The following is a 26,777-nucleotide window of genomic DNA, read 5'->3' as shown; positions in this document are numbered from 1 at the left end:
AAAAGAAGCAATACTTAATCATATCTCCTATGTAACAAGCACAGCGCTAGGTACTCCTTCCCTACTGTTCCTCCTTTCAAAAAGTGACTACTCCAGTCATCCAGATACTCAGGTCAATCATTTTTGGAATCATCCATAACCATTCTTTTTCATTCCCACCCTACTACGTAAACCTTCAGCAAATTCTGTCAGCTCTGCTTTCAGATATGTCACTAACACGAACCAGTTCATCCCATCTTCTCCACTATCACTCCAGTCCATCAGCATATTTGGCCAATATGACAGTGCCCTTACTCCCTCTCCTGTGCACCTATGATGTGTTCTGTCTAAAGTGGTCGAAACAGAAATAATATGATTCCCTTTTTCAAATATGTCAATAATGTCTTGTTGAAAGAATAAAATTTGAAGTTCATGTTGTGTCCTATCAAATTCTATATAATCAGGACCCCAGTTACCATGCCAATTTATCTGTTAATCATCCCTTTCTTCACTGTGTTTAATCATTCTGGCCTCCATCCTTTCCCACAGGCATTCAAGTATCCCTCATCAGGTCTGCTGCACTTCCGTGGAGCATTTTACCTCAAATTTGTGTGTGCCTTTCTTGTGTTCACTCAAATGTCACCTTCTCAGAAGGCCTAACATGATCACCCTACCTAAAATAATAATGCCTCACTCTCTATGCCCTTACCCTGCTTTAATTTTATTTCTGACATCATAGTACATTCTATAATATTTGATTATTTTTTATTACCTGCCTCACCATCTGAACATATCAATTAGAGCAAAACTTTGTCTTTCCGTGGCTCAGCATCTATACTAGTACTCAGCATAGAGCAAGAGCTAAGAAAACATACTTTGAAATAATAGATTATTTCATTCAATCACTACATTTTCTAAAGTTGCTAAATTATTACTATTTAACATACAAAAACAGTAAGATTCAAAGGATTTTTGGAATGAGATAAATGTCTTGTTGATTTCAAAATAAAATTTGGAAGCTATTTTTGGAAACAGATAAAAAGATCCAAGAAATGAGGCTCTATGGTTGAGAACTAGATGCCTAGCATCAGATAGAAATAATGAAGAAGGAGGGAGAAATGAGATACAAGGTGTTTTTTGTTTGTTAGTTTTTAACTTTCTTATTTCTTTAATTTTAATACTACAAATACTTTGGGAAAAAATTGCACCTTAATTCTGTAAACTCAATTTGCTTTCTTAATTTCAAGTCAAAAATTAAAGACTAAAAACAATGGTCATTATTTACAAAAGATGAGAAATAATCAAAAACATACAGTGGCCACTACTTAATACTCTTCCATTTTTCTGTTTCCATTTCATATACAGGCCTAGCTTCTGACACATGTAGGACAAGGCACAAATTATACTTTGAAGTAGGACATAGAGTAATGGAGCTGGAACTAGCAAGAATGCAAGAGCTTACAACCAAAAGAACACTGAAAAGTATGATGAGGGGTAGAGAGAATTATATTGTGTACCCTGATTTGGTGGATGAGTAGGTTTCGTGTTCGTGTTTTCATTTAGTGTATCTTCAGGGCTGAATGAACACTTTGTGTACTAAACAGAGTAAAGCTCAAGTTTACTGCCTCCATATGGTTTCAAATACATATGCACAGTGATAAATTTACTAAAAACAAACAAACAAACAAAAAAAGGGTAAGTCATTTTCCTCTGAAAGGCAATTGTGGTGCTAGGACTTTAATGAGCAAGGGTTCAAATGAAAACCAGAGCAAAAAAATCAAATGTAGAACATCATTTTGTTGATGCCTTTCCTAAACAGCAATTTGATAAAAGAGGATCTGCAAGTCTTGTATCCAGAAACTAAATTTCATTATTACACTATACTTTAATTAAAATAAAAAACAGATACACACATTTATTAAAACTGTAATGAGTGAATCACTTAGGCTTTGATCTCTTACACCAGTTTTAGTAAGCTCCCTTTAAGGGAGATCAATTAGGCATACTTTTTGTTTTTATTTTTTTCAAATTATAATCTCAGAATAAAAACTTCATTTTATCAAAATTTAAGCATAGCAAACATTATTAAAAAATAAAGCAACTCCCCCTACCTATGCAATCTTATTTCATTCTTAATATGAAAAAATAAAGTTTTATATTTAATGACATTTCCTAAATGTTGTCTGACACAAACACCAAAAAACTCTTCTATAACAAAATCAAAAGCACTCTCAAAATGTAGTCTTTTTCAGAAAATATTCTTTTCATCAACTGAGATGCCTTCCTAGAAAATAGACTCTTACTTCATACTATGAGGATTTTGTTTTATTTGTGTAGTGCAATATTGCTTTTGTGTTCCAAAATACAAAGTAAGAGAATACTGTAGTAATGAATTTGTTAAAATGACTTTCCATAAGAAAACACATTTATTTTCTAGTACATATAAAGAGCTTTATTATGAATCTGGAAGTCTCTTCCATGTCCCTTAAGAAGGAAGTTACCCATTCAATTGATCAAGCACGACAGGAGTATAAATTCTGCATAAACATAACCAAAAGAGAACAGAAGGAGGCACATCATCATAAATATAACATCATATGTATAAGATGATGGAATATAATTTTTAAAGTGTTATTTTCTTAGCTACCTGAAAATGAGGTGATAGAAATTATGCTGGGACTATCTGTTTATTCCATCTATGAAACTTTTGTGACAGAGAAGTCTTCAGTTTATCTCTGTCTCAGTTTTTTCATCTCTAAAAAAGGATGATTGCAGTTAATACTTTCGCAGTCTCTTCTAACTCCAAAATTCTATGGACATTTTCAAATATTTTCATTTCTTAGTAAATTCTTCATGATTTTATGACAAATTACTACTGAGTTCAAGGATGAATTTATGGATTCCTCGAGCTGAAGGAACTGGTGAATTAAATATCTTAGAAAAGAAGGAAAAGGAGAGGTTTTATGTATTACTATCCAGGAGTATCCTAAAGATTTATTCACCTCAGCTTCTGCTACTACAAGCAGCCCTACAAGGTAAAAAACCAAACAAAACACGTAACTTCAGAGAGTCTTAAAGGAACTATGAATTCCTGGATAATTGTGGTTTACCAAAGTGAAATTATTGGCATTTGCTAATGGGTCAGCTAGGATGCCCCACTAAAGTAATGTAAGATCTAAATTTATCATTTATCCCATAGCATATTAATATCTAAAGAATATACACCACTGAGAGCATTGTTTCAGGGCATTTTCACATATGATTCTAATCGAGAAGTAAATGATGCAGAGATTAATTATGGTGGCTATTAAAACTTTTCTTGAACCCTCCTTTCAAAAGTTAATATCACATTGAATTGTCAAAATATCTTACTTAAAAACTGTTTTATTTAGTCTATCTCCACATAGGATTTGGATTTGGATTGGCTATACAAGACATGAAATAGATTTGAATTAAAAAAAGACACACTATCTGTGCAAAGATAATCAGATAGATAAGCTACATGTACTGCATTTAAGCAGTTCACTTGCCTCTGAGCTTCCTCCTATACTTGGGACAATATGGCCTGTATGTGTACGCAATAATATATCTCTTTCTATCATAAGGAAGAATAAAAGAAAGAAGGAGGAAGAAAAGTTGAGTGATTGTCTTTCTAACTGGAACCAAACAAGAACTGAATTATGGAAATGGAACATGTTACTTTGAATTTTCAGCTTGTGAATGTAGTGGCTGTTATTCATTCTTTTCTGTTACCATTTCAACTATCATCCTTTTTGTTTTTAATAAAGGTATCATTCACATACAATCTTATGAAGGTTTCACATAAGCAACATTGTGGTTTCAACATTCACCTATAGTATCAAGTACCCCTGCCAACCCATTGCAATCACTGTCCATCAGCATAGACTAAGATGCTATAGTCATTACTTGTCTTCTCTGTGCTGCACTGTCTTTCCTGTGACCTATGTATATTGTGATTGCTAATTATAGTGCCCCTTAATGCCCTTCTCCCTCCCTCTCCACCAACTCCTTAACCCCTCACCCTTCCCAGACCCTTCCCTTTGATCACTGCTAGTCCCTTTTTGAGGTCTGTGAGTCTGCTGCTGTTTTGTTCCTTCATCAACCATCATCTTTTTAACACATCTGAGCTCTTTTTTCACAGACCCTCTAAAAAACAATTTTAGTACTCCCTTTCCTCCCAGAATGACTCCACTATTTAGCCTAGATGGACCCTCATCTTTTGGCTTTTAAAGAAAACTGGGAAGAAACGCAACCATTTGTCCAGGTTTCTGGAGTTAGAGAAAGGAAGCCCTAGTTCAGGGCCTGGCTAACACTTCCATGGATAGGAGACAGATATCAAGCGAATTGTTGCTCATAAACCTGCCATGAACAAAGCCTTAGCTAGGTTTAAAAAATGACAGCATAAGTAAACAGATTCTGGGTGGGAAAACAAAGGAAATATGCTGAGCCTAAAAGAGACACAGCAGCCAGTAAATAAATACGTGCTTTCAACACAGGTTATTTCCTGTCTTTAGTTGCTCTTTTGCTTCTCTCTCCCTTTGTATTTTCTTTGGGAAAGTCACTGACCTAGTTGATATATTATTACATGGGAAAATATACATATTTTAAAACTCACGAACATCTAAAAAATTAAGTTTTATGAAAATAAAGTACATGATTTTATAAATAAACCATTTGTTTTAAAGGAATTTGGGAGTATAGCACTTTGCTGGGTATTTTCCTCATAAATTTTGATGTTAATGTATTATTTTAAAACAAGAGGACTTATCAGTAACTGGAAAAATCACTTCTTCACCCACCTAGAGGAGCACCTTTCTTGCACCAAGATAACTGAAAGTTTGGATTAGAATGGAAAGTGTGCTTGGTAGGCATGGAAACAAATCAAAGGAAGGGGGAAAATCCTGAGGGATATTAATTAATATTAGAGGATGGTAAAACTTAATGAACACATCTTGCACCACAAGAAAGAACATATTGAACAGTCACTAGAATATGCATATCTGTCTATTATCTAGCTGTTTGCAAATATAAGCCAGTTTTTTATTGTGATATTTTCATTTCTGTCACTCCTGGTTTCCTTGGCTAGTAACTATGCTGTTAACTGTATCTAAAACTTACATCTTCCTCTGGATTTCACTCCAATTCCTCCTCTTTCATTTGCCATCCTCAACTTCCCAATTTGACAGTTGGTTTACCCTTATCCTAATCACTCAGTTCTATCCTTCCCCATATTGACAAAGAACAAATCTACACTTTTTGTTGGGTTTCTAGATATGTGGAAGCTAACAGTCTTCAAAACACATATGTATCTATTTGGCAGTCACAGACCTTGTTACAAGAACCTCTGTCATCTCATGTGGACCCACATAATTATATGCATTATACTATTTATTATAAAATAATAAATATTTCTAATTTTGATTTCCATACAAGATCTACCATTGTAGTCACAGTGATCTTTCTAAAATTATAGTTTTATATTACTTTCTGTTCTTATAACTCTTCCACATATTCAAAAGATAAATCCTATGCTCCTTAACAGTTTACAAGACTTACAAACCTTTGTTTGCAGCCTGTATTTAGCCACTTGCACCAGCTTTCCTTTGTCACCACAAATTCTCAGCTATTTTCAGCTCTTCAAATGAGGCATAGTATTTTGTGTATGCTTTTTTCTTTCCTTTCTGTTCCCTTAGTTAACTCCTTTTCATATTCAAGTCTCATCCTAGCTGTACTTTCCTCTGAGAAGACTTCTCTTCCTCCTACATCTGAATTGCATGTTGTTAGTGTTGATCACTTTGAATTGTAGTTGACCTTCTACATGTTTGTATATTCACCTGTAGATTAAAACTACAGAAGAGTAGTGACCAGGCACATCTGATCACAAATTCATCCCTCATGCTTAAGTCCCATGCCTTTAAATATTATTCAAAATGTCATAAATGTTTAAAACTTTCTCTCTGTATCAAATACCATCTTGGATACTATAATGAGTTATAGCTAGTGATTCATTTCTACTTCAGAGTTTCATTTTGTAGCAGATTATCTTCATTTTGATATGTAATTGGACATATTTTTCAGATCATTATCAAATTTTAAAAATTAGAATTTTCTGAATTGTTTCTAAAATGCATAAATAATAGAGAAAAAAATATTGCCCAAATAAAAACTGATTTGGACATTTTAAAATCTAAGGGCCAAAATTGTACATATTGCACTACAATTTCTGAATTATTTATAGAAGTTTTGGTGTTACAACAGGAAAACTAGGAATACACTTTATGGATTATTTATGAAGTCAACTCCAATGACAAATCAAGTTACCTAGAAAAGGGTTTAGGGAAAGTTTGCATAATATGTATTAAACACTACACACTTAAGAATGTACTTTTACCTATATTCTTTTCTTTGTGTTTTTTGTTATTATTTTTTTAATGGTGCTTTTGAAATTACTGACAATACATTTTTGAAAAGAAGAAAATAAATATTGGTTATATAAACATTTTCATGGAATGCACTTTTACATGAATGTTCATTTCTTAAACCGGGTAAATTTTGAGATAAAATATCACCATAGAATATACTTAGGTAAAATGTGGACAAATCCATAAAGTGATGGTCTGCAGAGAATAGTAAAGAATTCTCTTGAGCTATTTTCTTCCTTTCAATAATTGTCATTTTGGTATAAATAGTTTGAATGTTTTATGATGAAAAATTAGCCAGAATATGATGAAGAAATCATAAGCCTTATAACTTTAAGAAAGAAAAAGTAGCCAAAAGAAAAATTACTCTTTTACAGAGTGGAAGGAAAAGACAAAAACCAGAAATACACTAATGATAAGATAAAGAAAATGAGAGCAAAAACAAGGGGTATTCTATGTAGGTTCAGTTTTGCCCATAGTCTTCCTATGAAGTCTTCAGAAACTGTATTTAGAGGTTTCTTCTTGGTCATCATCAGCAATATATTATTCAGTTGGGAAATACATTCATCTACACATACATAAAAGAAATGAGGACAAAAGAAAAACATATATCAAATTAACTAAAAGCAAACTTGATTCTAAATCCAAAAAATATTCTCTAAGTTTGAGAGTAGCTCAAACATTTATTAGGCTCTCTAAAAATAGGAGGTTGACTTGATCTTTTGTATAAATGATTCCACAGGGCCCACACAAGCTATTCTAAAGCTATGCGTGGTGACCATGGAGACACAGGGGAAAGCCTGGGATGTAGAGGCAAGTGAAGCCAGTGTTCAAACTCTCTCCTTGCTTCTTACATCCTCAGGGCATTAGTTTTTCTAAGTGCAGGATGCAGATTAATTAAATAAATCTATCTGTGGTGGTGAACAGTAAATAAAATAACATACACAAAACTGATAATACCAGAATACAGTAGGCAATCAGTAAATATCAATCCCTTCCTCTTGCATATTATGACTCAGGGCATTTAAAAAATATTATTAATTTTACTTCATATAATATATACTTTAAAATTATGTGTGAAAGATTCTCAGTAAATACTGAAAGCCAACAAAAAAATGAAAACTTCCCAACTAGAAATATTTTAACTCTTTACAAATGGTCATAGCCACAGAAATTTTGTTAATTTTTTTAAAAACTTGCACTCAGATGCTTATATATTTTTAAGAGGTTATTTTAATTTAGTAACAATATTGGGGTTATTTACTGGGATAAATCACATTATTGTTTTAACTTTAATTTGTGTGTGTGCATGTGTGTGTTTGTGTATTTTTAACTAGAACTATCAAAGATATACAGTTAAGAAAACCAAGGTCCAGTAAGGCATAACTAATTGGTGGTAAAGCAAAATGCAACCTGTCCACTATTATACTGAATATCTTTAGTTCCCATAAAAATCATGAGTAGATAAATACTCTGGATAGTCTGCATAAATTCTTGTCACTTAGTTCCAATTTTCCCCTGAAAAATTTTAAGGAGCTGACCCCTAAAATCAAGATCTGAGATAAAAATTATGACTAATGGCAAGACCTAAGCCTTTCTTCTCCAGGCTTTTAGCATTTTCTATAGAAATCCATTTGTGCAAGCACCTGAATTTAATGTGTAGTTGCTTCACACCAGCTGTATTTTTGAGGGAGTGGTAAAAGAACCATTTTGGGTTAGATATGAAAAACTTTACACAACAAATGCATATTTGGAAACCACAAAATGAGCATGCAAATCAATTTACATGCATGGGTGAATGAATACAGATGATATTTTCAAAGTCTAGGCACTCTGATGTAGCATAAGATATCTGTACAAAAGAATTGGAAAGGAGGTGAATTGCTCAGTTCAGTCACCCATTTACAATTTTCAATGGAAAATTGTATTGTCAGTTTCCATTATGCCTGCATAAATTTAGACAAATTAAAGAGTCAACTAAGTAATTACGGATAACATATATGTGTATTAAGTAAAGCAGAAAAGCCTTGTCAATCATTAAGACTTCTCAGATATTTCTAGGATTTCCATTAGGAAGAGGAAACATTACAAGAATAATTCACCTGACTATGAAACTAATTTGGACACACCACTGACCTTTCAGTTATCTCTCTAATTTGGGATTGAGAATGGGTGGGGTTGGGGGAGATGTTGTAAATGAAACATTAACAAAAATCAATCTCCTGAGAACAGGTCCAATTAAAAAAAAATTCTTGGAATTATACAGTATTTAAATTCTATAATTCACTATTTTAGAATATTCTTTCAGAATATATCATGTAACATTATTAGTACCATATTTTGTCCTAACTATATGAACACTGTTTTTATTTCTACAATGGAATGTTCAATCTAGAATAATAATACAAAGCTTTGGAAGGTCATATTAGGAGTGTGATCTTCTGAAATGGACTATTAGTTTGGCATTTCAAAATTTCACTGAAATCCTTCAAGATGGAGAGAGGGTTGCCAACTTTCTTTGTTAATCTGCTCTGGTACTTATATTTATCTTGCAACAACTGAAAAGAGATTTTTTTTCTTTACTTCCTCCACGAAAAAACAGTTAAATACCTGAAATTTCCCAATTATTTATTTTTCACATAAATAAGTATATATAATCCTATTATTGTGCATATATGTATATGTGTATATGTACATGTTTGCAATTTGATTATGTTCACAAAACAATATGCTTTTAAAATGTTTCCATCCCAGTTTATAGAGGCATACCTCATTCATGTTATATTATGAGGCATTGTTATGAGTCTACCATGGTTTAGTCAGCCAATTACATATAAATTAATATTTCAGTTGACTCCATTTACTTGTTTTCATCATTACAGACAGTGTAACAGTGATTATATATTTGTGAGACTTGTTCAGGTATTTCTGTAATTTAAAAAAATTCCTAGAAGGGTAATTGCTGCTTTAAAAGAAATATACATTTAAAATAGTCGTAGCTAGTGTAAAGTTGCTCCTAAAAAGAGTGTAGCAATTTACACTCCAACCAAAGATGTGCAAGAGCATTGAGTGCCTGTATTGCCACATCTCTGCCAACACTTGTCTATGATGACGCTCTTTGAAATTCTCAATCTACTAGGCAAGAAATAATACCTTATCTTAATTTATATTGCTTTCCTATTGAGATCGAGCTTCTTCTCTTATATTTACTGGCTATGTGTATTTCTTTCTTAAAGAAGTGCTTATTTGGTTTCTTTAAACATTATTCTTAATATTTTGAACTTAATTAAATTTTCTAACATTTATTGAGCTCCTACTACAGGCCAGTCTGCTGCATAAACATACACAATAGGGGAATAAATAGGAGTATAACTGCTTCTTTAGGGACTTAGAATTACATGAACAAATAAGATGGAATGTTAAATAATTATAATAAAATGTCTTGAGTGCAATATTAACAAAGGTCTACACAAAGCACTGGCTCTGTAGGAGGGTTAGAGTAGGATTTCAAGGAGAATTTCAGAGATTTTGTAGATGGGTCATGCATGATGCATGGAATTTAATTCAGTAGAGACTGGACAGAAGGCTTTATGTCCAGAAAAACAGCACTAGAAAGGGCCCCGAGACATGTAAATGTAATTATTTTTCATAATACAAATAATGATTGGCTTAAGGCACAAGATTTCTGTTGGGAGAAAGCGATAAGGAATGAGACTGGAAAGATCAGGGACATACTTAGAAAAGTGCTTGTCTGCCATTCTTAAAAATGTATGCTTTATCTTAAACCAAAGGAGAAATATTTTTAAAGGATCACTCCAGCAGTAGGGAAAATTGGCTTTGCACAGAGGAATGAGGATTACTGCCTGGAATTAGGAGAAGTAGTAAAAGATTATAACAACAATCTTGATGGGTGAATATGAGAGTCTGAAATAGCATATCAACAGAATCAAGTGAATCGGTCATTGAAAACATGTTTTGTCCCTTTATTTCCGGCTTCTGGTAAAACTAGATACCCATCTCTGTGATAGCATTTATTGCATTGTGCTGAAATCATGCATGTGTCTGCCAGCCTGCTCTACTAGAATGTGACTTCTTCCCCTTTCAATTCTTAGGCCAGTGATTGATCAGAACATAGTATTTCACTAAAAAAAAAAAAAAAAAATGTTAAGTTCCCTGACTCTCCTTGTATTCACAGTTTATACCAAAAACAAGTATTTGCTAATTCATTGCTTTTTCTGCCCATCCTCTGTAAGTTTCTAATGACTTAATACAAACTTTTCATTTAATATGGAAGAATGTTGTGATTAGAGTAATTTGAAATTATGGTGACTTAATTGAGAGTGTGCAATAATCTATTAACTGTAGTTTTTAAATGGATTCTTATGTTTCTCACTCTTTATAGGCATACCACCATACCTGTATAGTTCAAAAAGAAAGGTTCATTTTTATTACAACTGATATCATAATAATATCACTAATAACACATATGTTCACCCAACTACAGATCTTCATATACTGTGAATAATAGTGAATTTTATTCATATTTTTGAATTCCTGAATTTTTATACTTGTATTTAGGTTTCAAAACCTTCATTTGTGCTGCCAGACTTTCAGTCTTCAAGGATGCTGAGAACACAGGTAAACAATTGCCTAAGAGCTAACATTTCATCTCATGTATGCTTCTTAGTAAGTGGTTTTGAATTATGAATGTATTCATGAATGGGCTAAAAACATACAGTCAAGGTTAGACTTCTGGTTTGTGTAACTGGTTATGTTGAGAAACCATGAACATTATAGAGTACCCATAAATAAGTGTTTTTAATGTTGTACGTGGTTGTTGCTTTGATTTTATTTTGTTTTGCTTTAACTCAAAAACTATTTTTCGGCCCTCCCATCTCATTCTTCTTCAGAAAGAATCCATACCAATGCCAAGCCCCTTTCATCCAAAGCTGTATTTCCCAGAGAAACCGCAGTGACACAGAATATAAAAGGATTGATATGGGAGAGAAGCCACTTGAATGTGCTGCAGCCAGGCAGCAGGGCAGGGATATCACACCTGGTGAAGGTGACTTTAGTTCTGGGAGGATACCCTGAAGAAGGGCAGAATGAAAAAGTGGCAGTGCAAGGTGAGTTGAGGTACAGAGGCAACAGCTGTAACTTGAGCTCAACCACATTCAAGGAAACATGAAACTGGGGTAACCCACTGTGTAAAGAGGACAAGAGCAGCTGGCTCAGGGCAAACACAAGCATGTGGGCAGAGAGCCTGTCCAGAGTGTATCCCAGGCACACCTATGTGCAATGACAGTAAGTTAAGGCAATTGGCGCAGTAATTCACGGACCAAGTGCTCTATAGCAGTGGATACCGTATTTTACTCAGATGCATCTGTGAATTTTAAATTCAGTCTTAAATAGTCTTCTTTTTTGTCTTTTTTTTGGCAGAGGGTAGGTTTTCTTTGTGGGGGGAGTGTTGTTTTGCACTATTTCCATATTCGGAGAATTGTACATTAGGGTTTTCCAAAAATACGATTATTTACATAACCAAAAGCTTAAAATGTGTTCTGAAGGTCATTGAGCAAGGGCCTCTGGCCAGAAAAAGGGAAATCTTAAGCAATGCAGTTGTCTATCTAAGCTATTGTTAAGGATCTCCAGGAATAGAGATTCTCGCCCACCACTTCTGCTGGCCTGTTCTCCCATTTGTACTAGAATTACAAGCAAATGCTGTCTTCTCTTTCCTCAGCCCTAAATCAAAACACTCCCGTTCAAATCCATTTCCCTTGTTTGGTCCTCTGTGGACCAAAGTACCACTGCCAGTTTTCCTTTGTCCAAATTCTTTTCTCTGTTTATCAGTTCACAGTTTACTGGCTGACTTTTTCCTGCTTACAAATGCAACGCTATCAAGACTTTTCCCTTTAGGTAACTCTGGACGGCCTGAGCTACAGAAGCTGGTGATGATGGAGTTGTCTTTCTTAAACTCCAAATCGCAACAACCTACCAAGAATTTTAGGAAGTCCCTGCCCATGCATGCCATTTCCAAGGTGTAATGGAAGTTAGCAAGTCAGATGGAAGCAAGGGGAAAGGTAAAGGAGTCACAGCAAGTGCAGCGATCCTGTTGTGATGAACAGATCAAGAGAATGGTAATAGGTTCTGGGAACTAGCCTTTGGGAAAGCATTAGAGAGTCAAGGTGATAGTGAGTAAAATAAATAAAGAAGCCAGGGATTAGGGGAAGGACGTTGAATGTCAGACCAGTTTCACAGAAGGAGGATCTAAAACATTTTTAGCTCAGTGAAGACAGCACTCTTTTCTTAGGCAGATAAAGATAATTCAAGGGGATATTGACTACTTGAATTTTATTTCCACTGAGGACATAACAAGAAGAAATTAATTTATGTCAGCAGAGAAAGGATTTTCATTAAATTTAAGGAAGAAATTCTGCCCAGGAAAAGTTATTAAACACTTAAATAGAATGCTGAAAGAGAGAGAGAGAGAGACAAAGTATGAAATTGCATTAGCTTATACAGACATTTTTTTAAACACAGGCAAGATTCTCATAGAAAGAGTGTGTGAAGGATATACAGTGAGTTATTATTTTACTGTAAAAAAGAAGGAGTTACAAATTCAGGGCATAACCTCAGGAATCATGCAGCTTTGGTTTAAATGCCAGCTCTGCAAATTCCTAGGTGAGAATTGAGTAATTAAAAAGAAAATCTCTGAGCCTCGGTTTTCTTATCTGTCAGATAAGGGAAATATCACCTACTTTATAGGGTTGTGGGAAGATGAAACAAATTAATATGTGTAAAAAGCTAAAATAGTACCTTACACAGAGTATGAGTTTATAAGATTTTGCTGCTGTTGTCATTAGTCAATAGGAAAAAGTACAAAGACATATTTCCAGAACCTATAGAGATAAAAGAAAGATAATACACTTCATATGATTGAATTGCAGAAAATAATATGTTTATCCATATCTTTTTCTTCCTCCTATTCTTCTTTTCAGCTCAATCCTGGGGCTTTAAGTCAAGAAACACACATTCAGTCTCCTCCTCCACTAACCAGATGTGTGATTCTTCATATTTAAATCATCAGTTCTCAGTGCTCTGGTTGTTTCAGATTCTGCTGGTTCTCTCTCTCTTAATTTACCTTCTCCTCCAACACTCATTTTTCCCTAATCATCATCTTTTCTCCTATCTCCTGCTCCTTTCTCTCAATCGTCTGTCTCATTTTTCTCAATTATTACACATCTCAGACTTCCCAGCTTCTCTGGGGTCTCATCATCCTTCCAACTTCCATCTTCTATGGATAGAAGACACCCCAGGATTGTATATTTGGCCCCAATACAAATCTTTATTGCCTCTGTTTAGGATGAAACACAGTATTTCCTGTCATACAAACAAAGACTTTGTCCAGGATGAATAACACTTTGGGTCTGGAGGAAGGGGAGGTACCCATTGTTCTTTATTTCCAAAGACCTCTGGGAAAGTGCACAGCTCTCAGCTAACAGTTGGAGATAGTTCCATTCCAAGATAAGGAATTAGTCTAACTTCTAAAGTTCTACCTCTGATCGTACTCTTATGAAGGAAATCAATATAGAAAGTAGAAGAGTGAATGATGAAATTCAAGCAAAAAAAAAAAAAGGGCACCACTTTAAATGTCATTTGAATCCAAGAAATTTAAATTGTGATAGAAGAAAGCTTTATTATTTTAATTCTACCTTTCTAATCTGAACAAGACTGACACCACAGAAACAATTAATGATGTATAAATTCTAAAAAATGTCCATATAATGATAGAAAGTGACTAATGAGGCATGTTCTAAGACATAGAAGGGATTCATTTAAATATTAAAAACAGAAATTCTTATATACTCCCTACTCTGGTAAAAGAGGCTTCAGGGCTATTACTGACCTAAAATAGCTGTTTCAAAATATTCCTGTGTTGGTCTTGGCATCTTTTGAATTCATTGAGAGTGTAGCAAATAAGTTTAAACCCCTAGTTTTCTTATGTATGAAAGTTTTAAAGATGTCATTATTATTGTATTACCTGAACTTCTTTCATCTTTTTTTGAACATAATTGTGGTTCATTCCCATATAGTTAAATAATAGCTATTACTATTTAATAATAATAAAGTTCCATCAGAGTAAATTACTCTCGGTAACTGTCAGAGCCATCTTAGAGCAAACTTAAAATAGTTTTACACACAATCTTCAGGAGCAGTTGGGATTTTGTTAATCAATAATATCAAAATGCTAGTTTGCAGACCTCGAAATCTCTAATATGATGCCTGATCAAAGAAAGTCATTTGTCTTATTATAAGAAGATACTTTTTAGGTTTCTAAGATCTTGTGTAGAAAATCTACGTATATATTACGTAGATTATTTTAAATTATAAAGACATATTTTAATGACATGCTTAACCAATACATATTTTGAAGATTTTTTACATGATTTCTTACAACTTAGAAAAATCCTCCTCTGCTTACGTTATGTATTTTTCTTGTATATGTCATGTCATATTTATTGTGCATATCTGTGTTTATATACTATACACATATACATTAATATATCAAAAGTATATGTCTCACTATTTTAGAATATAGTAATCTTTTATCATAGAAAATTGGCACAATTTTTTAAATAGGGGTTCATAAATGTATCCTCCTACATATTGTGTATTTGGGTCATGTAATATAATATATAACTTCCTATTTTTACAGTGACTTCAGTTGGTTAAGTTAAACATTCAGTACCTGAAGCAGCACCCAATAATTTTAAATAGATAATTATATTATTTGCTGAAAAAAATCAATTTTGCATTCAAGAGAAAAAGCTTAAACTAAACAGCAGTATCTTCCACAAGGCAGCTATAGTTATATGCTGCCATGCCAGCTATTTCTCCAAGGAGAGTCTAGGCACACGTAATTATAGAGAGACATCATTACTTAGAAGAAAAACATGAGTCTTTAATTTCCTTGCCTCTGCTGGACTGGATTCATTCTGCTGAATCTAGGAATGTATGAGTACCATTTAAGCTTAGCTGGTTCCAGATACAAAGCCAGGTATTGTTAGGACACGAAAAACAGTCATTTCTAAGCTGTGATCAGTGTTGCTTCCACTGTGGACTGTCATCCACACAGAATTCATTATGTTTATAATTAAACATAGAAAGCCCCTCCTGGTGTTAGGATGCTAGTGAAGCAACTGTTCTTCTTGGCAGCCCTTCTTCTAACTTTTGGACCACCAGATGCCTCCTGGGAACCAACCGAAGGAAGTGCTATTTGAAGTAGCACTTGTTCCCATTAATGTGGTGTCAGTGTATTTCTTAATTACAGTCCAGACAGTTTTGAGCACAAGTAACTGGACAAGAGACCAGGTCAGCACTTTGGCTTGCCAGGTCAGACTTGTGTTCCTCCCACTTCTTTCCAAAAATAGTTTCTCATATATACCAGAAATAACATAGAGAATACATCTTTTTAACTCTATGAACAGCTCCTGAGTTAAACTTTAGGCAATATGTTGGGAAGCCAAACTCACTTATCCAAAAAGAGGCACTATATTTTCATTATGTAATTTCAATTAAGTGCCCAGTATATCATCATCTATATCTTCAGCAGAACCATGTTCTAACTCAGCAATTCTCACTAAGTGTCTACTTATGTGACTGGACTAGATCTTTATACTTGTGCTGAATAACCAAGGACTTTGATATTTTCAATAATTTTCTCTCCCAGATTCTGAAGTGGATGAAAATTTTGTGTTGCTTGTTCTGTGATAACTTTTCATTCAAAAGATCGAGAATTGTTTGTTGTGTCCTTTAGATGCAATATATTTTGGCTTTACTTCTAGTTACATTAGAGTAGAACCAACCCATTAGGTATAATATGAATAGAAGATTAACAAAAAAGAAAATAAGTGTTACAGAAACAAAGTGTGATGAATTCTGACAAGCTATTCTGTTTATTATCACAACATAAGGAAATGGCACTAAATTGAAGAGTCCACCATAATCTGGAGTTCTGAAGACTTTACTACAAGTCAACCATTCAAATTAGCACCAAGTGATAACTAGTGAACAAATTCGCAGCATCCATCAGCTGTTTGTTAAGTGAAATACACATAATGGACAGAGCTGCCTGCTAGGGCAATGGACACAGGTAGGCTTGAATTTCAGCTCTGTCATTGAGCTCTGGGACTTTGGCAAGTTAGCTTTCTAATTCACAGTTTTCTCATCTGTAAAACGGGAATTTTACAAAACCTATCAAGTAGGATGTTATAGGAATAAATAAAAATAGACAAAGCAACTGTAAAATGCTTTTAACTCAGTAAACATGAAACCATAATTACAAAAACTGATGTGATACTAAACAGAATGATTTTAAATTGTATTCAAATTGGAGAGGTATTTAGGGCACCATAAAAAGAGGGGCACCTAGTGCACCTTTTGAAATAAATGGATATCTAATATTTTGAAATAATTTGATATCTGATATTTTGAGGGAGAAATCATGCATATTTGTAGATTTAGAGAGTACTATGAGAATTACAGTTCGACTAGTGATGTTTTATTCCAATATCCTATCACTCTTTCAAATATCTGTTGAGCTCTTACAACAAACTTATCTCAATTACTTAAAAGACCAGTAATTGAGTTGTCCGATTAGGACACTTATGTTGCTTGAATGTGTTGGTAGGACTTTCCCTCAACACATGCAAATGTAAAATATATAATTATGTTTTATTTTCATTATAAAGGCACAAGAAATTGGAAACAACTCCAAAGGTTGTACAGGTGATTAAAACAATACTGTCTCTCCTTACTCTCAGATTTATTCATATATATATATATTTACTTGCTTTCGAGAATGCTGTTCGTATTTATGTTACAAATATTTGACTCTTTTCCATAAAAGTTAAAAATATGGATTTCTATTAAGCACTCCTTTGTAAGATTTTTTCAATGTTTTCAGTGCGTTGGTTATTCATGGAGCAGCATTCCTTTTACAATTTGAAGGATTTATTTTAAACTGAAGTAGAGCTTACACACAGAAAAGTACATAATCGGAAGTGTATAGTTCAATGAATCTTTTTAGAAATATGAATACCCATGTAACCACTGCCCAGATCATGGCAAAAGCTCCTTTGTGTCCTCCTTTAGTAAACACCACTAAAAGGTAACCTCCATTTGCCATAACCTTTATCACCATAGATCACTTGTGTCTGTTTTGAACTTCATATAAATAGACTCATATAATAAGCATTTATGTAGTTGTTACCTTAAATTACATATGTCTTTAGTTAGATTTTACACAGGAGGAACGAGGGGACCAATGCCTTCTTTACTTAGTTTGTCTGTACCAAGATATCAATATGTAATAAAAGAACTCTACCAAATCTTGTACATACTATTGGGCATAAATAGTATAGACCTAGAATTCATCTAAAATGACCTCAAAGTAGATTCACAGAAACATGTTTAACATTTTCACTATTAACACTCCGAACATCTTGGAGCCGTCTACCCGGCTGCCATCAGATATTTTTTTCAAATGTTCAAGTTTTTCTGAGAGTTTGCACCAATTAACTATTCACAAACACTCTATCTGGTAAGTTCACAGGAATTCACAACATATTAGTAGACTGATTAGGTGTTTCTCAATTTACAATCTTAGAAATTGAAACATGAAACACTAGTGGCTTTATTCTATTTTTAACCATGATTTTGCAGCAATGCCACATCAGGAATTTAGTTTTTCAGAACCAACGCCATATTCTGTTTACACAGATTGTGTAACTAATCACATGGCAGGAAAAAAATCTGAAAGAGCATTGCACCCATTCCCATATTCTTTATAAGTTGATACTTTGGAGCTAACCAATGATCATTATTACATTAGAATTTCTTTCAAATGAAAATGTTCCATATTTGAATTTTGCTTGAGAGCAACCCTATAAAAAATGCTATCAGCAAAAGTAGAGGTGCTGGTGGTAGCAGTAGTAATAATAACAAAAATAACAACAAATGGACACTTCAAAAAGTTAACTGTGTGTCAGGAACTGTTCTAAAAGCTCTACAGGAAGTCACCTGCTTAATTTTGGTAAGATCCTATGAAATAATAATATATTAATCCCAATTTCACAGATGACAAAACTGAGGAAAAGAAGTTTTAGTGTATCCACTTAAACTAGGCAGTGTGGTCCCAGAGTGTATAATTTAACCTCTACACTACAATTGCATCTCAGAAAAATTCTAATTTCAAAATGAATACATTCCATCTTATTTGTAGCATTCTATAATGGTAACTCAGTTTTGATTGTTATTTTATAGTCAAGATAAGTTTTTTTATGATAGACTAGAAAGATGCCTTTTATTGTCATACTTAAGACTTACCAGAACATTTTATCTAAACCAAATTATTGATTAATTTCTTGACTCCATTCAGGTTGTTCAGCACAGGTAATCTACCTATTCCTATAATGGTTGACTACAAACAAAACTCCAGCAAAATTTTTAAATCATTTTGTCTAGTACCTATGTATACAGTCATTACATATTTGGTCTTATTTTTAACTTAAAAGATTGTAAGTACCTACATAATATTTTCCTTTATTGTATCAGTTAAATCATTGAAAGCCTATCAATCAACCAATATATATTAGCAAAAGTCAGACAGGTTGAACAAGGTACTTGGGGGTATAATAAAATATGACATTGCCAATGAGCTCCAGAAACCTATAGATTTCACTGGGAGTATATCTGAAAGAAACCATATGACAACCCACAAAAAGGGTTCAGATAATGGTTTTTACAGGTGGAACCAAAGTGTTCTAAAAAACGAACAACTTTAGATTTCTACACATAACCAAACTCATAATATTCTAACTTCCTTAGAGAAAGAATTTTTTTTTTCTCTATGTCCCCTAGTTCAGTCCACAGCTTACAGTGGATGCTTAATAAATGTTGTTGACAAACCAAAAATAATAATGTTTTCCCTTTTTCTCGGGCCACCCAAAAATCTGTTTTTGAATGACATTTTGGAAATACAATTTTAATAATGGCATCCTCCTCCTCCCTTTCTACATTAAACTCCTCCCATTGCTTTTCCATCACTTTCACAACAAAGATTACAATCCTTGTCATGGTCTACAAGGCCCTGAATGACCTGGCCCCACTCCTCTCTCTAACAGCTCCATACCCAAGGGCCTTTTCTGAGTCACCTGAATGTGCCATGCCATTTCCTGCACCAAGTTTCTGTACTTAGTATTTCTCCTCTGCCTTTACCTGGTTAATTTATTTATATCTCTCAGTTTTTAGTTTAAATATCACTCAGGAAAACCTTTGATTAGTCACTGTACACTATTTTAAGTTCTCACACTACCACGCATCTGTCCTTCAAAATATATACCACCATTTTAAGTCCCCCTTTTAAAAAATAATTTAAATCCCCCTTTTACAAAATAAGCTTCCTCATTGGAATGTGAAGTCTATGAAAGCAGGAACTATTTTCGAGAGTTTATTCACCATTTTATTACCTGAGCCTAGTACTCTGGCACATTTAAAGCATAAAATCAATATTTGTTGAATAAAGAAGTGAATGAATGAATGAATAGGTGAATATCATGTCTATCTGGTCACATAAGTAAACTCAGTAAAGCAGGGTATTTCTTAAATGACATCTATCACACTGCCCCGTTCAGCAATATTAAACAAACAGCCATATGCATCTTTGGAAATTTAAATAGGGAAAGTGTATAAAAGTAATATTCAGTGTATAGTATGAAATTTTAATATAAATGACCCTAAAATGTATGAAACCCAGACCTGGAAATCATAAAAAGTATAAAAACTTAATTTGTCATTAACCAGTCTTTTATTCTCATTTTTAAGCTGGATAGAGATGGGGTTCATTAATTCTTTTAAGCTGCTAGGAAACAGTTAGTCCTCTTAAGTAGAAACTTATTAAATAATAACAATTCAGGGGCACTTAGATGAATATGATTCACTGAAAAAGTTATGTACCCCATAAGCATCCATCATTCAGGAAAGATGACATTCTTGGATAGTTGAGTTCTGAGGCTGACTTTCTGGGTCAAATAACATAAGTGATGCATAAGTTAGTTCTGCTCTACCAGCCATTTAATTTTTTTGTTCTCTTGAAAAATCCTGAATCTGAGAAAAATATCAACCCTAATAAACTAGAAATATTTTTCAGCAGACATGATAATACAAGGCTCAAGAATAGTGTTTGTACTCTTACCCTGCCTCTGCGAACTATCATGACACATAATCTTCTTGTGTTCTCTTTCCATCACTACATAAATAGATAAATAAATAAAACTTGCTAGGCCTGAATAAATTAGAGTGAGGATAAAAGTGAGCTCATTAAATAAAAATATTCTAGAATTCTACAGGTACAGAAGTTGTTTCAAGACATTCTACACTAGAAAAAAAACCAGAATATTTTTATAGTCTGCTTGGTAGTTCTTATTATATTTTGAATATGAAGATAACTAAAGTAATATTAGACTTTTTTATTATGTTAAAAAAGAAATTATAGTTGGGACCAGATATAATTTGAATTTTGTTTAATGTTTGCGGCTAATACTTTTTCCTACATTTTCTCTAATGAATGTGGATTTGTTTTTAAATTACTTTTTAAAAGAATGTGGCAATCAGTGTAAATACTGGCTAGAGGCAGGGCTTTGTTTATATTTCATCTGAATGGAAATCATCTATCCCTAGCCATCAATACATTATTGGTGTTGGGAGAGGCATCCATTCTCAGTTAATTATTTAAAAGTCACTTGACACACATGAAACAAGAAAAATAAGCAAAATGGAGTTAATCCTTCTGGGAAGACTGACTCTCTATGTCACTCCATTTCCATTTCTGTGATAATCAAAGGAATTCAGCCTTTTGTTTTCCTCTCATTACTAGTGGTGATCTTTGCACTCCATTTTCAGCTTAAATCTTCAAAATGAATCAGTGCCCCAGAACAATCCTAATGGATGTTTTTTCTGGGTTCAATTTGGGTACTATACTATTCAATTATGTATCTTAATAATTCCAAATTCTACATCTTATGGAAAGAGCTATTCCCTTGAAAAATAAAATGCATTTCAGAGACATCTAATTCTGCTTCTCTTCAACATATTTTGCCATGCTTTCTCCATTCTTAATTGTTTCTGATTATGCATGATCCCTGGATCCCTATGTTAAAAATGCACAGATTTTTTTTTCATATAAAACACCCTCCTACACAGTACAAGCTGTCATTGTATCATATCTGTTTCCTGATTTAAGGGAGTTATAACTCATGTGTCCTTTTTAAATTGCCTGCACTGTATTTTAAAGTGGTACTGGGATACTTAGGACATATTTCCCATAAAATAATGTTCATTTTTTATTCATTTCTATTAACAGTGCAGAGGATGCAACTTCAAATTATACTACAGCAAATTAACATATGTAGCTATCTTATTCATGATTTATAATTATGTTAGATTTGGTAGGGGAAAAACACATAGTTTTACTTTGTGTAACATAACTGTAAAGCCTGATGCTAAGTCCATGGAAATTTACTGGCCAATCTGAAGTGCAGTATAGGCCATGGAATATACAGCCTTCAATAATTACTTAAGCCTAATACAATGAAAACAAAATCCTTCATGAAGGCAGAGAACAATAAAATCACCCTTTACATTTTTTTTTTCCATGAACACATGAAGGCTACACAACTCTCCTAATGACCAAGTTTTTTCTTCCTAACTCACTCCCTTTACTGTTTAAAGAATTACAAATTTTATCAAGCCTACATTTCTGTTAGTCAGGTGAGTGAGAATTGCCAAGTCTAGTAAGATTTACAAGGGCTAGTTCCCCTTCTCAGTGTCAGCAAAAAAGCCAGAAGATATTATACAACAAAATACAGCCATACATAGAACTTTTGTCCCTGCAGCTTTCAAATTAGATTTAATAATTCACCTTTTAAAAAATTTCAGTCATAGATGCCATTTATCCATGTGTTGACTGCCTTGATTTGACCCATAAGCTATTTGAAACCCTAACATCTTCTCTCCTGCTCAGCCACAGATACATCCATGTTTCATCTTTTTCATATCTTACTTTCTTTTCATAGGCTTTTCTGTACTTTTACAATATTTTTCCTTGGTCACTGTTATGTAGCAACATTGGAGAAACACATTGATAAGTTAATTTTATTTACAAAGTGGAGAAAATAAAACTATGTTTTTCCTTTTTTTTTTAATTACATACATGTTTGAATCCCTAAGAAGAGCAGAAATTACAACTTGGCCTTCTCAACTCAGACAAATATTATTAGCTGTATATACTCAGAAAATCTGTTGCAATCCTTCATGTGCATCCTGTTTACTAGCCTGCAGAAGCTTCCCAGGCCAGCAACATCTTAGTTTCTCTACTGTTTATCTTCCCATGGCTAATTGAGCAATATGTTACTTAATCTCTAACATTTCTAAACATTAACTGACCTATCTCTCACTTCAAGAAACCACAGAAATCACACAATTTTACTTAAATTGACAAATATTGGGCTTGGACATAACCATAAAACTAACATTAATTCCAAGAAGGCTCCTCCTTCTTATCAAGAAAATTTTCACATGCTCCCCAACCTTTTCTAGCCCCCTTTTTCCACAACCAGGAGTAAGACTTTACACTTGACTTGTAAAAGTCACAGCAGTGTCCATGAATTATTTCTCCTTTGTCCTTTACCACAAATAACTATGTGGGGATTCATAACCATGAACTTCTCCTGTACTTCACCCTTCACCAGCAGTGTGCCCAATCTTCTAGATGCTTGTTTGCATCATATGGGGAAAATCTGTGTGTTACGCACTTACAGGTGGTAGAGAAGAGCACAGTGGTTAGTCAGGTGGGTCACAGCCCAATGAAGATAGGGAGCAGCTTGGCAAAGAACCCAAGGAATGAAGAGGAAAGGTCATTTTACTTGCCACTTGTAAGGAATAAGGGTTGCTAGAAAGGAGCCCCAGGAAGAAATCGACACAGGAAATGAACTGCTCTACCATTAAGAGAATGCCAAGGGAGGAGCTGTGGGAGGTGATAAAGCAGAGAGGCCAAAAACAGGTCTTCACCTCTAAACTAACTGAAACACACCGTCCAGAGAAGGAAGCCCCCATGCACCAACTCGCACCCACCTGCTTCGCCCTGCCTCCCCTTGCCCTGCCCAGGTCGAGGCCCCAGGGGTTCAAGTGTAAGGCCTTACCTTGGCTGCAGTCCTTGCCGCGGAAGCCGGTTCGTGAGCAGTCACACACCGCCTGGTCGTCCACCACGGAGCACACACCTCCGTTGAGGCACACTCCGCCCTCGCCCTCCTCTCCCGCCTCACACGGGCTCCCGCCGCCACTGTTGGGCGGCTCGTCTTCCAGCTTCACCTCGCCGCTGTCCATTGGCACAGCCTGGGAGGAGTTGACCCTCACGTCACGAATCCACCCTTTGAAGGGCTCTCGCTCCCTCACCGAGGCCAGCGTGAGCTTCAGCGCTGCAGCGCGCAGTTCGGGGGGCAAGCCCCCGACGAAGAGGCCGCTGAACACAGTCATGTCCCTGCGCTTGGATTTGACCTCCACCCACTTGGCCTCCACCTGGTCGATGAAAAGCGTGGTGTTGCGGAACTGACGGCGGATCCGCACATTGTGCCATGCGCCGTCGTTGACCGGCGTGTCGGCCAGGAGTGTGGCGGGCTCCGCACAGAAGATGGAGAAGCTGAGCTGCAGGCGGCCGCCGCGCGTCAGGATGAGCTCCAGGAAGTCGCAGAAGCCTTCGTCGTCGAAGTAGAGCACTAGGCCACGGGCGCTGCGCGTCTTGAGCTGGAAGCTCATCTCACTTTCGCAGCAGGCATTCCACTTGGGGAAGCGCGTCCACTGGCCCTCAGCGCCTGGGAACTCCAGCCCGCTGCCCAGCTCTGCCCAGCAGCCCAGGAGCAGCAGCGAGAGGCACAGAAGAAAGCAGCCCCCGCGCTGGAGAAGCGCCGTCCCCATGCTCGTGGCTGGGGTGCGGCGGGAGGGTGCGGGGGCCGACAGGGTCAAAATGGTCCTGGACAACGTCACGCAGAAACAAGGGTCCGGAAATAAGTAAGGTATGGGGATGGACAAGACTGAGAGGTATGCACCCTCCTTTATCTAGCTCTTTTTTTCTTCTTCTTCTTCCAGCAACCCCTCCCTTTCTCCCTGTAGTCCCCTCCCAACTGGAAAATGTAGATCCCAGTGGTGCAAGACAGCCACAGAACTTCCAGACCAAAGAGAGGATACACTTTGGAAGCAACGTTCTGGAAAAGGTGTCAAAAGAAGATCAAGGTAAATCACTCCTCCATTTGAATCCAATGAACTATTTCAAGGGTGTTGGTGGTGTCAATAGATGCTTTACCCCTCAAAAACCACCATCAGTGGTACCAGGAAAAAAGGGAGGCAGCGTCAGGTAACAAACAAACACACCTCGGAGAAGAGCAAGAAGACAGCAGGGAACCAGCGTCCTCAGATGCTTGTGAATGCCTCAAGTATTTCTCCTCCAGATGTAGTGCCCCAATTCAGAAGGGAGAAAGGGGTTCCTTGCCTCTTGAGGTCACCATTTATCAACCCCAGAGCAATTTCAAAGGCCTGGTTCTTCTGTCATATCATGGACTTCCAGCACCACTGTAGCCAACACAGAATTTGTTATACATGGCCTCAGAGGTGGATTTCACTTGTCTTTTTCTTTCCCTGACAGAGGGTTCAAGCCCAGAAGATGTGAAATAGCCAATAGCTGTTAGCTGTAGAAATCACAACAGCTCCTCTTCTCTCTGCCTCTGTAAGGCCAAGCTAAGATGCCAGCTTATCAATTGGCTGTGTGTTGGTGATGTATTTTTGTGTTATTTTGTCTTTTTTAAGGACCCAGAAATCTGCAGAGGATTAAAATAAAAATTAAGTTCTAAAGTCATCTATAAGTATATCATATAAATCATTATTCAACTCAGAAACCAGGAATATAACTAGTGCTCTTAGTAAGTCAAGAGTCAACCTTATTAGAAGGAGCATATTTGTCTCAATCTACAATTAAAACTTAATGTCTCCTAATAGTTAATATCACACTCTTACAATCAGCCATTACACCATTGTAGCCTATTGTAACTGTTTAAAGGTAACCTTTTCAGATTTTTATAATTCATTTATAGTTATCTTTTACTTTTTCTGAAAAATTTTATTTTTTTAAAAAATGTATGAGAAGAGAAAAAAAGGCCCTTTTAAGGACTTCTGTCCACACTGTATACTGGTTACATGCACAATAAAAATGTAACCTATTCAAATCTCAGTTAATAGCAGATCTTACAATAGCAAAGCAGATCACACTGTCCACTGGAAACTGCTAGCTTGGATTTCTATAGCATTCCTATCATGTTATTTTTCTCAGAGAGAAAAGGAGTAATAATGGTTGATTGAGTCTTTTAAATTTCAAACATGTATTTTCCCCTTTTTATTAAAGGAATAATCTGTTACAGGAGAAAGCATCTAACTGGAGTCAGATATCTATCTTTGGCAGCATTTATACCTCAATTGCCAGTAATACTAACTCTTATAAAGATGAGTAAGTATTTAATATTTTGCATAACAGTGAAGTGAAGTGATCCTTACTGCTCTTTAAGTCCTTATCTGGCTGTCAGCTCTTAGGATTCCTGTGGTCAGAACAGCAGTTGGCATGTGTGTCAACTTAGCTGCTATGGCTCCAGGATGCAAAAAATTTTAATTATATCTTTGAATCATTCACTATACTATTAAATCACCTCTATTTATTATCCCTAAACAGGTTCTTGAAATGGTACAGAAATCATAAATAGTGAGTTGTTTTTAAGTCATTTTTTACCAAAAAAATTATTCTCATATTTTAACCAAAATCCCCCACAAATGTATCATCTGGTCATGTCAAGCAAATGAATGTTATCTCCCTCACCATTTCCCTCTGTGCCCCCTACCCCCCCACAGCCACCACACACACCACATATAACCCTCACCCCCACCCCACTCACCACACACACACACAAATTTATTGCCTGGACACAGAAGCTCACTATCCAATTAACACTTTTTTTTCCCCTACAAGCTGAAACTAGCAGTAATTTATGGCACCGCATTGTGCTGCTGCTCCTCCATGGAGGGAGCTAAGAGCATTTCTCTTCAGTACAGAGCAATCCCTACAGGTGTCAGCTGAGAGCCACCAAGCTAGGGGATCCCACTTCAAGTTCCTCCTCAGATGAAATTGATGACTGGTTCTCTCATTCAGCACACACACACACACACACACACACACACACACACACACACACACACACAGCACACACA

General features: G+C 35.4%; 1 protein-coding gene across 24 annotated transcripts in view; it reads right to left on the bottom strand.

Annotated features, from left to right (window-relative positions):
- NRXN1 (neurexin 1) overlaps positions 1-25,368 on the bottom strand; it is a 1,068,016-nt gene extending 1,042,648 nt beyond the window's left edge. For 21 of the 24 annotated variants that reach the window (XM_057497214.1, XM_057497215.1, XM_057497222.1 and 18 more), the window contains exon 1: positions 23,675-25,364. In XM_057497214.1, coding sequence (XP_057353197.1) covers positions 23,675-24,446 — 772 coding nt within the window. In that variant the 5' untranslated portion in view covers positions 24,447-25,364. Of the gene's footprint in view, positions 1-23,674 lie in introns of all 24 variants that reach the window. The other 3 variants (XM_036925921.2, XM_036925923.2, XM_057497228.1) reach the window with 2 other exon arrangements.
- Positions 25,369-26,777: the final 1,409 nt, after the last annotated feature.

This window comes from Manis pentadactyla, chromosome 2, assembly GCF_030020395.1.
Source record: "Manis pentadactyla isolate mManPen7 chromosome 2, mManPen7.hap1, whole genome shotgun sequence".
In the NCBI taxonomy this organism is placed as follows: Eukaryota; Metazoa; Chordata; class Mammalia; order Pholidota; family Manidae; genus Manis; species Manis pentadactyla.
This window is presented reverse-complemented; position numbering and strand designations above follow the sequence as displayed.